Raw genomic sequence first — 13,123 nt, 5'->3', positions numbered from 1 at the left:
GCGGCCCTCGGCTCTCCGGCCTCCCTGATGTCCTTGCAAGGCCCCGTGGGCACTCTGGGCCCACCCAGGGGACCAGGAGGGTCTCCCTAACTCAGGGTCGGCAGGTTAGCAACCTCAACCCCTCTTTGCCTCGTAACCTGACAGGTTTTCAGGTTCCGGGAGTGGGACACGGGCCGTGGTTCTCAATCTGCAGGGCGCTTGCACACAGCCCCTCCCTGCCGCCCTCCCAGTGCCGCCCCCGCCCCCGCTTTGCCGCCCTGTTACCTCTGCCCTGCCTGGTGCAGGGGCTCCTCACGGACCTCCTCTCCCCTTCCTTACCCAGAATCCCTTTTCTGAACCACACAGCCTCCCCTACCCCTTCCAGGCTGAGTCCTGTGACTGGAGGTCTGGCTCCAGGCTTCCCAGGAGGACCGGTGGCTGTGGACGCAGAGCCTGAAAAGGCGCATCTGTTACGGTCCCTGGAACAGCCCTCGCTCTGCTCTGGGCTTGCGGGGAGGGATGGGGCAGGGTGAGGCTGCGGACGGGGCAGAACACTGCCACTGCACACTCCACAGTGTCACCAATCTGTCCTTGCCAATGAAGGGCCGGCTGTGGAGCGGTTCCCCTGGGGAAAGGAGACCCGAGTTTCCCCAGGGCCGACGTGTGCCACCTCGTGAGTGTCGGGGACAGAGCAATGACTCCAGCTGCCAAAAGCCATGGGGCTGAGGTCTCAACAGAGTCCCAGTTCCCTGTGGACAGTGGGATTGTCTCTGCTTCACAGGTGAGTGTCCAGCTGCCCTGACCAGCCTGGACTCGGACGTGGCTCCAGGCCCAGGGGCAGGGGTATGCCGTGTCCGTCCCTGTGGTCAGACTTACCAGGCGGCCTGCGGGTCATGACGGCGCTGCCTCCTCCGGCCCTCAGGCCCGACGCACTATTTCCACGGAGGGCCTGGCTCAGCGCCCAGCCTTGGGCATGGGTCTTGGGGGTGCACTGAGCATGAGGTCTGGGCGCTTCATCTAATGGCCCACCTGGCGAAGTGTCTCTGGCCCAGCTTGCTGGGGGTGCGTGAAGGCTTCATCACTGCAGCACGGGCTGTCCTCCCCTCCCCACCCTGCAGGCGGTGTTACCCGTCTTCCGCTACTGTTCGTTCACGTAGAAGAGGGAAGTAGCTCCTGGCTAAGCTTCCCTCCAGCTCCAGTGATGTGACGGTCAAAGGCTCTGTGGGGGAGGCCCGGCCAGGAAGGCAGCGGGGTCGCCTCCAGGAAACACCCTGACAGGTCTTGGGTCGTGTGCGGCCCTCTGCTGGGCCTCCCTCTGTCTGGCTACTGGAGACAGGCCCCCCCGCCGCCCCCTATGGAGATAGGCAGCCTCCTGACGCCCCTCCTGCGGGTGGGTTCCAGGCATGCAGCACCCCGTGTTCCAGAGGACAGGCACCCGAGGCCAGACACACAGGCCAGGTAGTGAGCGTGCTGGCCTGGGAGGCCGATTCCAGGCACTCTCGGCCGACAGGCCTTGAATGACTGCTGACGTGAAGGCTTCCCACAAGCGAGGCCGGGGCATCACCTACAGAAAGCCACTCTGCTTTTTCACCCAAGCCCCGCCGGCCTGCAGGGGCCCTAGAAGCCACCCAAGCCCCGCTGGCCAGGCTCAACTCTTCCTGCCCAGTGGCAGAATCCCAGCCTGTGCCAGGAGTGGCTGTCTGGTGCCCCCGGTCCCCTCAGCGGCCCGCCACCCTGACACAGACCCCGGGTGGCCCACTCGGAAGCTCCCGGGGGTGGCAGGGCTGTGCGCCCACAGGCTGGCAGAGGGGACGTGGGGGACGCCTGCCGACTCTGCTCCTGCCCGGCCCGGCCCCACCTGACTGCTCCCCCATCCAGACACCAGGCCTCTCCACGTTCAGTTTTATTTAAAGACTCGGAAACACAGGCATCATGGTTTGTCATCAGTCCGTCCCTCCAGAATCACACACTGACGTCTGTGTCTAACAGAAGCAAGGGGTGCATGTGTGTGACTGCAGTGACAATTTCCCACCGGAGCCCGGCACTCGCTGTGAGGCTGCCTTCTCCTGACTGTTCCTGTGGCCCTTTGATGGCCCGATGGCCCTGTCACCGCCGTGTCCTGATGTCAGTGCATGCGGCTGAGGACTCTACCCTGCTCCTCAGAGCATGTCGCCTTGCCCCAAAGGCCACATCCCGAGCACGGTGCGTGAGGTCTGGACCTGGGGAATCTAAGGGTATCAGGCAAAGGGTTGGTTCACCTTAGTGCCCGGGACGAGGGCATCCTTCCGGCAGGACGGCCCGGCAGAAGGGTCTGCTTCTTCTCCTGCTCTGTCTGTGGTTCACTGGTCACGAGGGCTGATTTTCTGACCAAGGGTTTGAAAACAGCCCAAAGCACGGGGGTGGTCGTGCGTGTCCATGCTCCCTGCAGCCTGGCCGGCGAGGAGGCCCTGACGCTGGTGGCCCCGGGGAGGCCCCAGCGCCCAGCCCTGACTCCACACAGGAGAGGCTGGCGACAACTCTGCTAAGACACCTGCAGGGGGCCGTGCCCCCTCCACCAGGCGCCAGCCTCTCAGCATCACGTGGGCGGTGCCGGGAGAGGTCTGTGGTGTTGCTTGGTGACTGCCTACGTTTAGAAAGAAGACTTTCTATCATCTGTGGACGCAGTCAGCTCTGGTTTCACTGGAGAACACGTGTCTCACTCAGCATGTTAATCCACGCATGTTTTTGGTGATGACATAATTGTAGACACGCACAGGATTTCTGTGCACGGAAAGCAACTAATCTGGCAACGAGTGACAAACGTGCACCTTCTGGCTGTCATAAACTCGGTGCACGGGGCTCCCTGCGTTTAAACCGGATTCTTTTTTCTTTGATTCAGAACAAATTTCTCAACTCTGTCAATCTGTCATGTCCTGGAGAGAGGAAGAGCGCTCTTCTCTAGGAGCGACCCGCCAGCGTGGGGCCACCTGGCAGCAACAAGTGGCCAGGTCACAGCCCAACACAGGAACTCTGAAAACTGCATTCCTGCCACGGCCTCATGGCGGGCCGGGGAGTGGGATTCTGGGTTTTGTTGCAGAGACATGCCAAAGGCTAGTGTGTTCGGCCTGATTTAACCCTGAGTGGCTTTGCAAAGAGAGAGAGGGTTTAGGAACTGACAGGAACGTATTCCTAAGGTGTCTCTCTCACGGGCTCCTCCCGTCGGGGCTTGGGGGAAGGTGGACTCGTGGGTGCCCTTCATGGACCCCCGACGGGGAAGGTCCCAGGATCAGAGCTGCCCCTCCCCGCCCAGCTCCCTGGACCTGCAAGTCTGCATGACGCCTCGAAGCCCTCGTTATCCTCGTGGCTCTGGTCTCGAGACCAAGGTGCGCACTGAGAGCAGAGCAGTTATTTTATTTAAAGAAAAAAAGGAGAAACCGTCACAAGGCAGTCGATCTGAACGGTGGTAAAAACCGCACGTTTGGACAGTGGAAGTGCCGGCTGTGGTGTCCCCTCTACAGCGCAGAAGGGAAGTTCTGCCTCCTGACCTGGGGTCCACCCTCCTGTTCATTTACTGCCACCTCTTGTCAGAATATCTCCAGATGCGGCAGGGGCTCTGGAAGGGTGGAAAGACACGGGCTTTTCCTAACTCCCTCCAATGCCCAGGCCCCTCTGGCCCCACGAGCACCGAGGCTGTGAAGACCTGGCTCTCCAGGTTCACATGGTGCCTGTAAAAGTTCTGCCCCTTTGGTGTCGCCCCAGAGATTTTTTCTTTCAAGCTCAACCAAGTCCCGACTAGTTTTACAAAAAGGCAGCACCAGATGTATGAAAAATAGGCAGTGAACGACCTGTTAGACATTTATGAAGTCTAACAGCTTGGCAGTAAAAAGACGTAAGAAAGAAGCACGAGGGAGAGGGGACAGTGGTGGCAAAGCACGAGGCACTGCTGCCACCTCGCCCCGCAGGAGCCATGTGCTGGCCTTGCCTGGACGGGGCAGTTGACGACCCCGGGCCAGGGCACCATGCTGAGGCTCCAGGTGGAGGTGCCTGAGGTATAGCCGGAGACGAGGGTCAGGACCCACGGGACACCCGGAGCCGCCCAAAGGACGCTCTCCAAAGCGCGGGGCCCTGCCCCCCGCCGGCCCCGCCAGCAGATGGCAGAGGAGCGCCCCAGCGGCGTCTTCTCCCTGTCAGAGGACACGGATGGGTGGAAGGCGTGACCTCCTCGCCCCCGGATCCTGCGCGTGCGGGCGTCCCCACCAGGTCCCCAGAAGGACCCAGGGCCTCGGGCGGCCGCTCCCCTGGGGTCCCTGCACCTCCGTCCCTGGGGGGGCAGCAGTCACAGCCTCAGAAGCTCTCCACGAAGCTGCCAGGGAAGAGGCCGGTGCGGCCGTTCCTCTGCAGGGTCCCCTTGTACCAGCCGTCCTCACGCTTCTTGTGCACGAAGACCACGTCCCCTTCCTTCAGCTCGATCTCCGCCTCGCTCTGGGGCGGGTATGAGACCACCACGCGGTACCTGGGGAAACAGATACCCAGGGGTGAGCCGCCCACCACCTCCCGGGCCTCCGGGGCTCCGTCCCTGTTTTCAGACCAACGTGCCATAAGATCCACCTGGAGACGTGAGTCTCTGCTGTGCCTCTGCCTGCCGGGAGCCTGAGCTCCGACCAGGAACAGACCCCTGGGCCTCAGCAGCTCCCTGGATCTGAGACAAAGGCCTGCACCCCACACCTGCCCAGGAAGCCTCAGGGGAGGAGGCGGCTCTGAGGACCAGCCTTGCTCTAAAACGCCCGAGGGCGAGGGCAGACCGGCCGTGCGCATCCCTCCCTGCCGCCCAGCCCGGCAGAGCTGCCGGCAGCCCCCTCCAGCCGGGGACCCCACAGGGCTCGTGCGTCCCGCTGTCCCCAAGCCCACCACCCTTACGGGGGGCAGGACTGGTCAGGTGAGCTGGGGACTCCGTGCGCAGATCCTCACTGTGGGTGGTCTCGTGGCCGGCAGGCCCGCCTGTTCTCGCTGCCTGCGAACCCCAGCTCGTAGGCACCACGGACCCCGCGGGCTGGGTGCGGGGGGAGGGGAGGGGAGGGGTCAGCAAAGGCCTCCCCACGGACCGGCTGGGCGCCGGGCTCGCTCCTCTCCCTCCGCCTCCAGCCCGCCATCCACACCGCCCTCCTCCACTGGAAGCACGCGGCTCGGACCAGTGGCAAGCCGGGAAGAGGCTCTGTGTTCCCGTCGCCCCCCCGCAAGCGCACCAGCCTCTCCCGGTCACGGATGCTGGGCCTGCCTGTCCCTGCCGTCCCCGGGCACCGCCCGCCACTCCCTCCTCACCAGACCCCCGCGTCCTCGTGGCGGGGGGGTCGAAGGGGGGGGCTGCTGGGAGGGTCGCAGGAGCAGCGGCCAGGAGCTCGCACACAGCTGACCCCGTCCCCTGCTCTTGGGCCCAGTCTGGCCAGCAGCCCTGCCGTGGGCACTGGCAGAGCAGGAGCATCTGTGGGCCGGGCCGGGGAGAGCCGTTCAGGGCGCCCTCCGTCCTCGGCTCCCCGCTCCCAGCCCCGCCCTCAGGGCCCGGGTCCTCCTCTGAGTCCCGAAAGGCCCAGGCGGCCTCCCTGGGCCAGAGGTGCAGACTGTGCTCCCCCTTCCCTCTGGCCACCTCCCCATGCTATCCGAACTCCAGGCTCTCCTGTCCCTCCTCCCTGGCAGCACCTGGCCTGACCCTGGCCCCTGGGGAAGACGCTCAGGTGCAGAAGACCCGGGCCGGCCCTAGGAGCTCACGGGCCCAGCCCGCTCCAGGCGGTGGAAGCGGGGGGCAGAGAGGAAGCGGGTCGCGAGGCCGACCGGCCTCCCCAGGTGCCTGCAGCGTGCAAGCCGGGACAGTGGCCACCGCGGTCCCTTTCAGGGAGTGGACGAGGCGAGGAAGGGGACGACCGCTCCTGCCCTCCCAGCCCCGCGTCCCTGCAGATATGGAACACAGCGACGCCCGTGAGATCAGCCAGCACACACAGACTGCAGCTCCCACACCCTGGCGCCCAGGCTGCAGGACTGCCAGGACCAGCACCGCCCCCCCCTCCCCCCAACCCCGGCTTCCTGCCCATCCCCCTCCTCCAAACACCGCCCCCTTCCCTCCAGTCGCCAGGAGAGAACGCGTCGAGATCTTTCCTCACGCTCCCAACGTAAGTTTTAGCTTTTGCCTCAACTGCCAGATGTGAAACAAGCAACTTTAAAAGTGTAATTTGCTAGAAAAAAATTAATTTGGTGCTTCTGAGCAATCCCGTGATTTAATGAGCCCGGACGGATGATGTGGGCTGAACGTCTACAAGACCAGCATTCAGTTTTCTGTCCAGATCCTTCCAAGACGCTGAAAGAAACTGATGCTCAGTGGCCCCAAAGGGCCAAGCGAACAGTGGCACGATCCTGGCGTCACACGTCAGAGACTGTCCTGAGCAGCTGCGTCACGCGACTCACGGATCAAAGGTGCAGAATTCGAAGGGAATCCGACCGCGGCAGATGCAGTCGCTTTGCCTGTGGGGTTGGGCATATCCTCCGTGTCACCGGAGGGGCCCTTCAGAGCCCCCGTGTCGGTCCCCATGAGGGCGAGTGGTCCGGGGTCGGGGGCTGTGGGCATCACAGTGGTGTCCCTCCAGGACCTTGAAAATGATAAGAATACACCCTGGACACCAAACTCTAAGGTCTACACATGCCTTGGGTTCCCGTGGCGGCTCTGACGGATTCCCACAACAGTGCCTGACAACATACACGTCTCATCTGGGGGTTCCGGAAGTCCGATGTTCGACACAGCCTCACGGGGCAAAGTCGAGGGATGGAGCCTCCGGGGCAGGTTGTGCCCCCTCCCCTCCTCCAGCCCCCAGAGGCTGCGGCGTTCCGGTGGAGACCTCTCCCTCCATCTCAAAGCCAGGACGGCGGGCCCAGCTCCTCATCCACCTGCGAGGACTCCTGAGGCCACACGGGCCGCCACGGGGCCTGCACGATCTCTCCACTTTAGGGTCAGCTGCCTGGTCCACCTGCCACCTTATCCTTGGTTTGGGGATTAGGGCACAGATGTCTTTGGGAGCCTCCCATGACCCACAGTGGATCAAAGCAGGAAACTCCTAAGTCCCAACAGAGCCGAACAGCTGAGAGGCCGGCGAGAGGTGAGGACACACAGACTGGGCGTGTGAACAGGTGGGGGGACCACGGCCCTCACCACGGCCTCCCTGTCGTGTACGTCATGTCACACGGCGTCGTCTCCCATGTCATCTCATGCATTGTTACGGTTGTTTTTGCCCTTGGCGTTCACTGCGCATTCATCCTTTTCCAGGTGTTAATCTAGGTGTTTTGTGGCCGTTATAGCCACCAGACACTACCATCCCCACGTTGTACGGAGGGGCTGGGACTCGGAAAGCAGACACTCGTTTGGGTGAATGGCTGTTAAGTGGCAGGTGCTTCTCTTGCTGCAAGATTGTGGTGCATGTTGGGGGCGTGGACCGAGCCCAGCCTGCCCTTCATGTACAGCCCCCCTTGGCGGGCCCCCAAACAGGGGCTGGGGTGTGAGTGAGGGTGCGCTCTCCGTGCAGGACTCTGGTCACAGCTGCAAGGTCAGTGTGACCCACCGGCCCGAGTCCAGGTGTTTCGGGAGCTGCCCCGGCCTGAAGGTGACGTTGCCATTGTCACATCCTCGGCTCCGGCCTGCTGGGGGCCGGTACATGGGAGTGGTGAGGGCCGCGCTAGGCAGTAGTGGTCACTAAGGAGCTGTGCAGGGTGCTGGGGGCAGGAGGGCGCCCAGGGCCCCGGGTACAATATCCCCAATTAGGACAGTCAGCTAACGGGAGTAACTCCCTCAACTTCCCAGTTAATCCGGTCAGCTAATGGGAGTAATTCCCTGAACCTCCTAGTTAATCCTAGACTCCCATGATCTCTTTACAACAGGGTGTTTAAGCCTTTTGTGGAGTCTAGAAGTTGAGGATCTGGGAAGGCAGAAACCCAGGGGAGACACGAGAGCAGCTTCGACACGTTTAGGGACCTGTCATTCCTCAGAGCCCCCAATTTTGGGACCCGGAGGAGGGGCCGTGACCCCCATTCAGAAATCACAGGCAGCTGGGTTGGTCCCGTGGCAGAAAGAAGGTTCTGACGTGGGAGAGCTGCTCGAAGGCGGAGGCTCCCTTGGGGAAGGAAGTGGAGGGAGAGAGGAGGGGGTGTGTGGTGTACATGGTGGGTGTGCGTGTGACGTGTGTGGTGCGTCTCAGGCCAGACGGAAGGGCTGGCATCGGTCAGTGTGGCCGAGCGGGGGAAGGATCTGTCAGAAATGCCAGGACTGCGCGCTCAGGAGATGCTCCCCTTTTCACCGTTTAGGCAGCTCTCCCAGGAGGAGGGGCACTTAGAAAGGAAAGCGTTTCCTCCCCTGAGCGTCCTTCAGCCCTCTTTGAGGCTCTCTAAGGACCGATGACTCAAACGGGCTGGCCCACAAGCAGGACACCAGCCTCTGGCCGCTTCCACCCGAGGCCTCGGGGGACTGTTTCCTGACCTGGAAAACTCTATGCTGAACTCTAAGAAATTGTTGTCTTTGGCAAAAAACACGAATACCGGCCATTTCACATGGTGTACCCCTGAAGGCGGTTTGGGGCCAGGTGTCAGAGTGGGCCGAGCCTGGAAGAGCTTCCCCAGGGCGGGGCTCGCTCAGGCCTACGGGGTACTCAGCCCAGGGTCACTGCGGGTCCCTTCGGGGCAGGGGGTGCAGGTCCCTCACTCCACTGCTCACTCTTCGGGCTCAGGACACCATCAGTTCCACCAGATTTCCCGATGGATCCCTTGTAAATACAAACTCAGGACCCAGATGGACTCAGAACGTGAAACACGCTCCTGTTATATCTGAGCTGATGAGATAGTGAGGGCCGCCGCCTGGCAGGTTGAAACCGCAGAAACCTGCGTCATCCCTGTTCCCCAACATGGCTCCAGACCTCACAGACCACCACACCCAGGCCCGGGAGGACGCAGGCCCACCCTTACCTCTCTCTGGGCAGCAGCTTGGCCTCGGGGCGGATGGCGGCCGCGGAGAGAGGGGCCTGCCGGGACGGTGACGGGAAGCTCAGATCCAAGGAGCCTGCCTTCCTGTGCAGCGGCTCCAACCCCAAGGCCCCCTGCATCTCGCCCTCAACGGGGCAGGACCCGGCCCTGCCGTGGACGGACAGTGAGGACACTTCGGGCCCCACCGCGCCCTGGAGGGAGGCGTCCGCCGCTGCCCGGGGGTCGTGGGTGGGAGAGGTGGACGGCGGGGAGCGCGACTTCCTCCTGGTGGACGCGCCGGCCAGCAGCTTCAGAAGCCCGGGCTTCTTGTCTTTCTAGAGAGACACACAGAACGGAGGCAAGTGGGTTAGTTCTCCCGGAGGCCCTCGTTGTCAGCGAGGGGGTAGGACCCTGTCAGGAAGCTCTAAACACGGTCCCGTAAAGATGCTCAGAGGAGGAGAACGGCGGAGACGGAAAGCCTTCCCAACTCCTTCCTTCCCCAGACGTGGCAGAGGTGCCAGCACAGACCCAGGCCTGGAGGTGCCGATCCGACAGCAGCCCCGCCATCACGGGACCGCGTTCCAGCCTGGAAACTTCACCTGGAGGTGGGGTGGGGGGCTGGTTATTCCACGTCAGCCGCCCCCCGCCCCGGGCTCACAGAACCCATATGTACAGACACAGCCTCACCTGGAGGCCCTGGTAGCACCGTGTGGTCTGTGCCACACAGGGAACCGAGGTGCGCGTGTGTGCGCACGTGTGAGCGAGCGGTGTGGAGGAGTGTGTACACGCAGAGATGCTTCCAGAGCAGTGTGCTCGTCTTAGAATCTAGACAGTTCCATGACCCTCCTGGGATTTACTTTTCTGACTTGGATGCGGATTAGCTGGCACGGGGTGTGGTGTGATACAGGCAGCACACGGAGCCTGACACTGAGCTCCTGAGTCGGTGATGGCTGCCACAGAGTCTGCTCTGGTCACGGGGCCCGCCGGACCCTACGGTGGCTGGATGGGGACCCCTCTGCCCGCCCGAGCTGGGGACAGTTAGTGGTGCTGAAATCCCCTTAAAGTGCCTTAGTAGAGACGTGCATAACCTCAAGGTAAGTCAATAACACTTTAGTATGAACAAATCTGACATTTTTCTCTACTCCCAGCACTGGTACTGATAGGGAGGATGGAAGCTGATGTCCTGCATGCTGTCCACGGCTGGCACGGGCGAGCCCTGGCCTGGAGGGGAGCAGGTGTGCAGGGAACGTGTCACAGGGCAGCCCTCTTCCAACATTCAAGAGAGATCTGTGCGTGTGGCACACTTAGGAGAGCTTCGGTCGTTTGGCCACCGGGGGGCACCATGCAGATGGCTCAGAGGCGTCCCCGTCCTCCAAGTAGCAGGGCTCCCGTGGCCACCATGTGGAGGACGCGGCTCCCAGGATGACAGTGGCCTAACCTGAGACCAGCAGGAGAGGCACTGGCTCCGGTGGGCCGGTGGGCCCTGGCCCTCAGGGCATCTGGAAGGGGAGCCACGCCGCAGCCAGACACCCAAATGCTGCTGGGTCTCAGGCAAAAAAGCCACAGGGCATCAAATGGTCAAATGCGATCCTAAGTCCAAAACTCTTAAAGGTGATTTAACTGGATGTGTGTATGCATGTGTGTATATATGTGTTCGTGTATGCGTGTATGTGCAAGTGTGCGCGCATGTATATGTGTAGTGCGTGTGTGTACACGTGTGTGCATGTATGTGTGTGCGGGTACATGTATGTGTGCGTGTGCGTATGTATATGCATGCTGTGTGTGCATGTATGTGTGCACACGTGTGTAAGCACGCACACGGGTGAATAAAACTAAGAGCCACATGATGGGTCCCCAGGGCTGCCAGTGGCCCTGTGGTGCCATCCACGACAGGGGAGGCCATCACCCGCCCCGCCTCGTCCCAGGGCTGCCCCAGAACACCATGCGGGCAGGGGACATGGCCCTGACGTCCCGGCGCCCCCATGTCCAGCCCGGGCCGAGAATGCTGCAGGCACCGGATACGCGCCCGCCGAGCGGACCCACGGGAGCCCCGGTAAGGGAGGGCGCAGGAGGCTGGCGGCTGCGGGTCTGGAGCCGGGCGCCCACACGCAGGGGGATTTCCTGTCAGTCCCCGTGGTCAGTCACCACCGGTTACCCTCCCACTGACCTCGGCGGACGCTGCCCGCCCCAGACGTCCGCGTCCACACACCCCGTGGAGCGGAGCGCGGGCTCGGGGGCCGGTCCAGCCCCTCCGGGCCGCCCTGGTCTGTGGGCGCAGCCGAGGACCCGCCGATGAGCCCCCTCACGGGCGGCAGGAGAGGGAGGACGCGCGCTGGGGTGGATCGGGGCCAAAAGCTTATGCTAAAGGAGCACGGGTTTGCTGGGGTTTCCCGGGCCTTCGCAAGCCCAGGCGCCGTGGGCAATCGCACCCTGTTGCTTTTCGGGGCCACCGCTTTCCTCACAGCCCCCCTCCGCACCTGGCTTAAATTCCCCTCCCCTAAGCACGGGCCACTTTCCACCCCAGTGACCCTCTGAATGACCGAGGCTCAGTCATTTCAGCCTTGCTGGGGGACCCCAAACATCTGAACTGTGGGAACACAATGCCCCGTCCCCCCACCGGCTGCGGGGGGCGGAGGGCACATCTCCAGAGAAAGGGGCCCTCGCTCCCAGCTGGGCCAGCCCTTCCCCTGCGACGCCCCGGCTCCCTGTGCAACTGACCGCCCCCACCCTGCCTGCCCCTCCCCTGACACAGCTCACCCCGGCGGGCTGTGCACTGGACGCCGGGAGCCCAGGGCAGCCCCGGTCCAGTCCCGGCTTTGCATTTGGCTCACCGAGTGTTTAAGATCAGTGCGAGAGCTGGTTTAAACTATTACAGTCCTCACAAAATATGATTCTGTTGCTGTTTTTATGGTGTGTCTGGATATTTTTAAATGTTTGCAAAAAAAAACAAGTTTGAAAGATCTTTAGCGCCCAATACATCTTTGCTTGTTCGCTTTTGGCAGGGCCACGCAGCTAATGGGATCTTGGCTCCCCGACCAGGGATCAAACCCGGGCCCGTTGGCAGGGAAGCGTGGGGTCCTAACCACTGGACTGCCAGGGAATTCCCTGCCAATACATTTTTGTTAAATGAATAAAATCAACTTCACTTCCTGTTAACCCTTGCCTTGCCTTGGGAGAGCCCAGGGACCAACACAGGGCTCTCGGCTCCAACTGGTACAAAGAACCAACCAGGGAGTTCGATAAATGTAGATGTGGGGCTCTGCCCTCAAGGATTCTGATTCAGCAGGTCTGAAATGGTTCTGATCTAGAACCAAGGAAGTGATCAATTAGAAGCCGATGGTCACCTGTGCAACCAGGTAAGTGATTCCAGAAGACGGCAGACAGGTAAGACACAGGGAAGGGCCCAGCGTCATGGGAAGGTGATCAAAGAAGGAGACTGTGTCCCCTACCTACTAAGTGTCTCAGCCCAGGGGACAGGCATGGGCTTAAAGTCGTGCTATGAAGTGCTGGGGTGCACGGGGGTGAAGATTCTGACCCGTGTGTCTGGCTGCCTAGCTGGCTCCCAGGCGAGGCTGCCCTCCCCAGTTGTACATTGGGTGGCAAGGGCCATCGTTTGAGTAGGAGCTCACCAGGCACGGCAGCCACGCCAGGCATAGGAATGGGTGGGAGCCAGGCCTGCAGGCATGAGAAGCTCCGGCTCTCACGCTACACACACACCTGGGTCTGCACTCTGCCTCCCATACAAACAATGTCATTACGTTAGAGAAGGGATTACAGGCGACATTAGGGAAACAAGCACACCGGCACACACTCACACACCCTGAAATAAAGTCACATCCTACTTTAAAAGAGTCATCTGGAAATCTAATATTAAAAAAAGAGACGTTCATTCATTATAGGAAAACTGTAAAACATTTTACAAATAATAAAATGGTAGTGTCTGTCCCCAGAGGCCTTGTTTCATAAAATATTAATGCAAAAACTTGGCCAAAGGAAAAAAAATTTAAAGCTTAAATTAAGAAGTGTTGCCAGTTAAAAGTCAATTAAAATTACGGAAAATTATCTCTGAAATTAAAGGAAGTCAAAGAGAATAGAATTTCATTTATAAAATGTGACATTAAATTTTTCAGGGAGTCAATTCATTTCATTAAAACGAAGTTAACCTGTAACATGGCCT

General features: G+C 61.1%; 1 protein-coding gene across 1 annotated transcript in view; it reads right to left on the bottom strand.

Moving 5' to 3' along the window:
* Positions 1-1,899: 1,899 nt before the first annotated feature.
* Positions 1,900-13,123, bottom strand: part of SH3RF3 (SH3 domain containing ring finger 3) — a 213,866-nt gene continuing 202,642 nt past the window's right edge. Inside the window, exons 12-13 of the mRNA XM_032652281.1 lie at positions 8,950-9,281; positions 1,900-4,471 (exon numbers count right to left, since the gene is read on the bottom strand). Coding sequence (XP_032508172.1) covers positions 4,303-4,471; positions 8,950-9,281 — 501 coding nt within the window. The 3' untranslated portion in view covers positions 1,900-4,302. The remainder of the gene's footprint in view (positions 4,472-8,949; positions 9,282-13,123) is intronic.

Source organism: Phocoena sinus, chromosome 13 (assembly GCF_008692025.1).
Source record: "Phocoena sinus isolate mPhoSin1 chromosome 13, mPhoSin1.pri, whole genome shotgun sequence".
Lineage (NCBI taxonomy): Eukaryota > Metazoa > Chordata > Mammalia > Artiodactyla > Phocoenidae > Phocoena > Phocoena sinus.
Note: the sequence above shows the minus strand (reverse complement) of the source record. Positions and strands in the feature narration are given on the sequence as shown.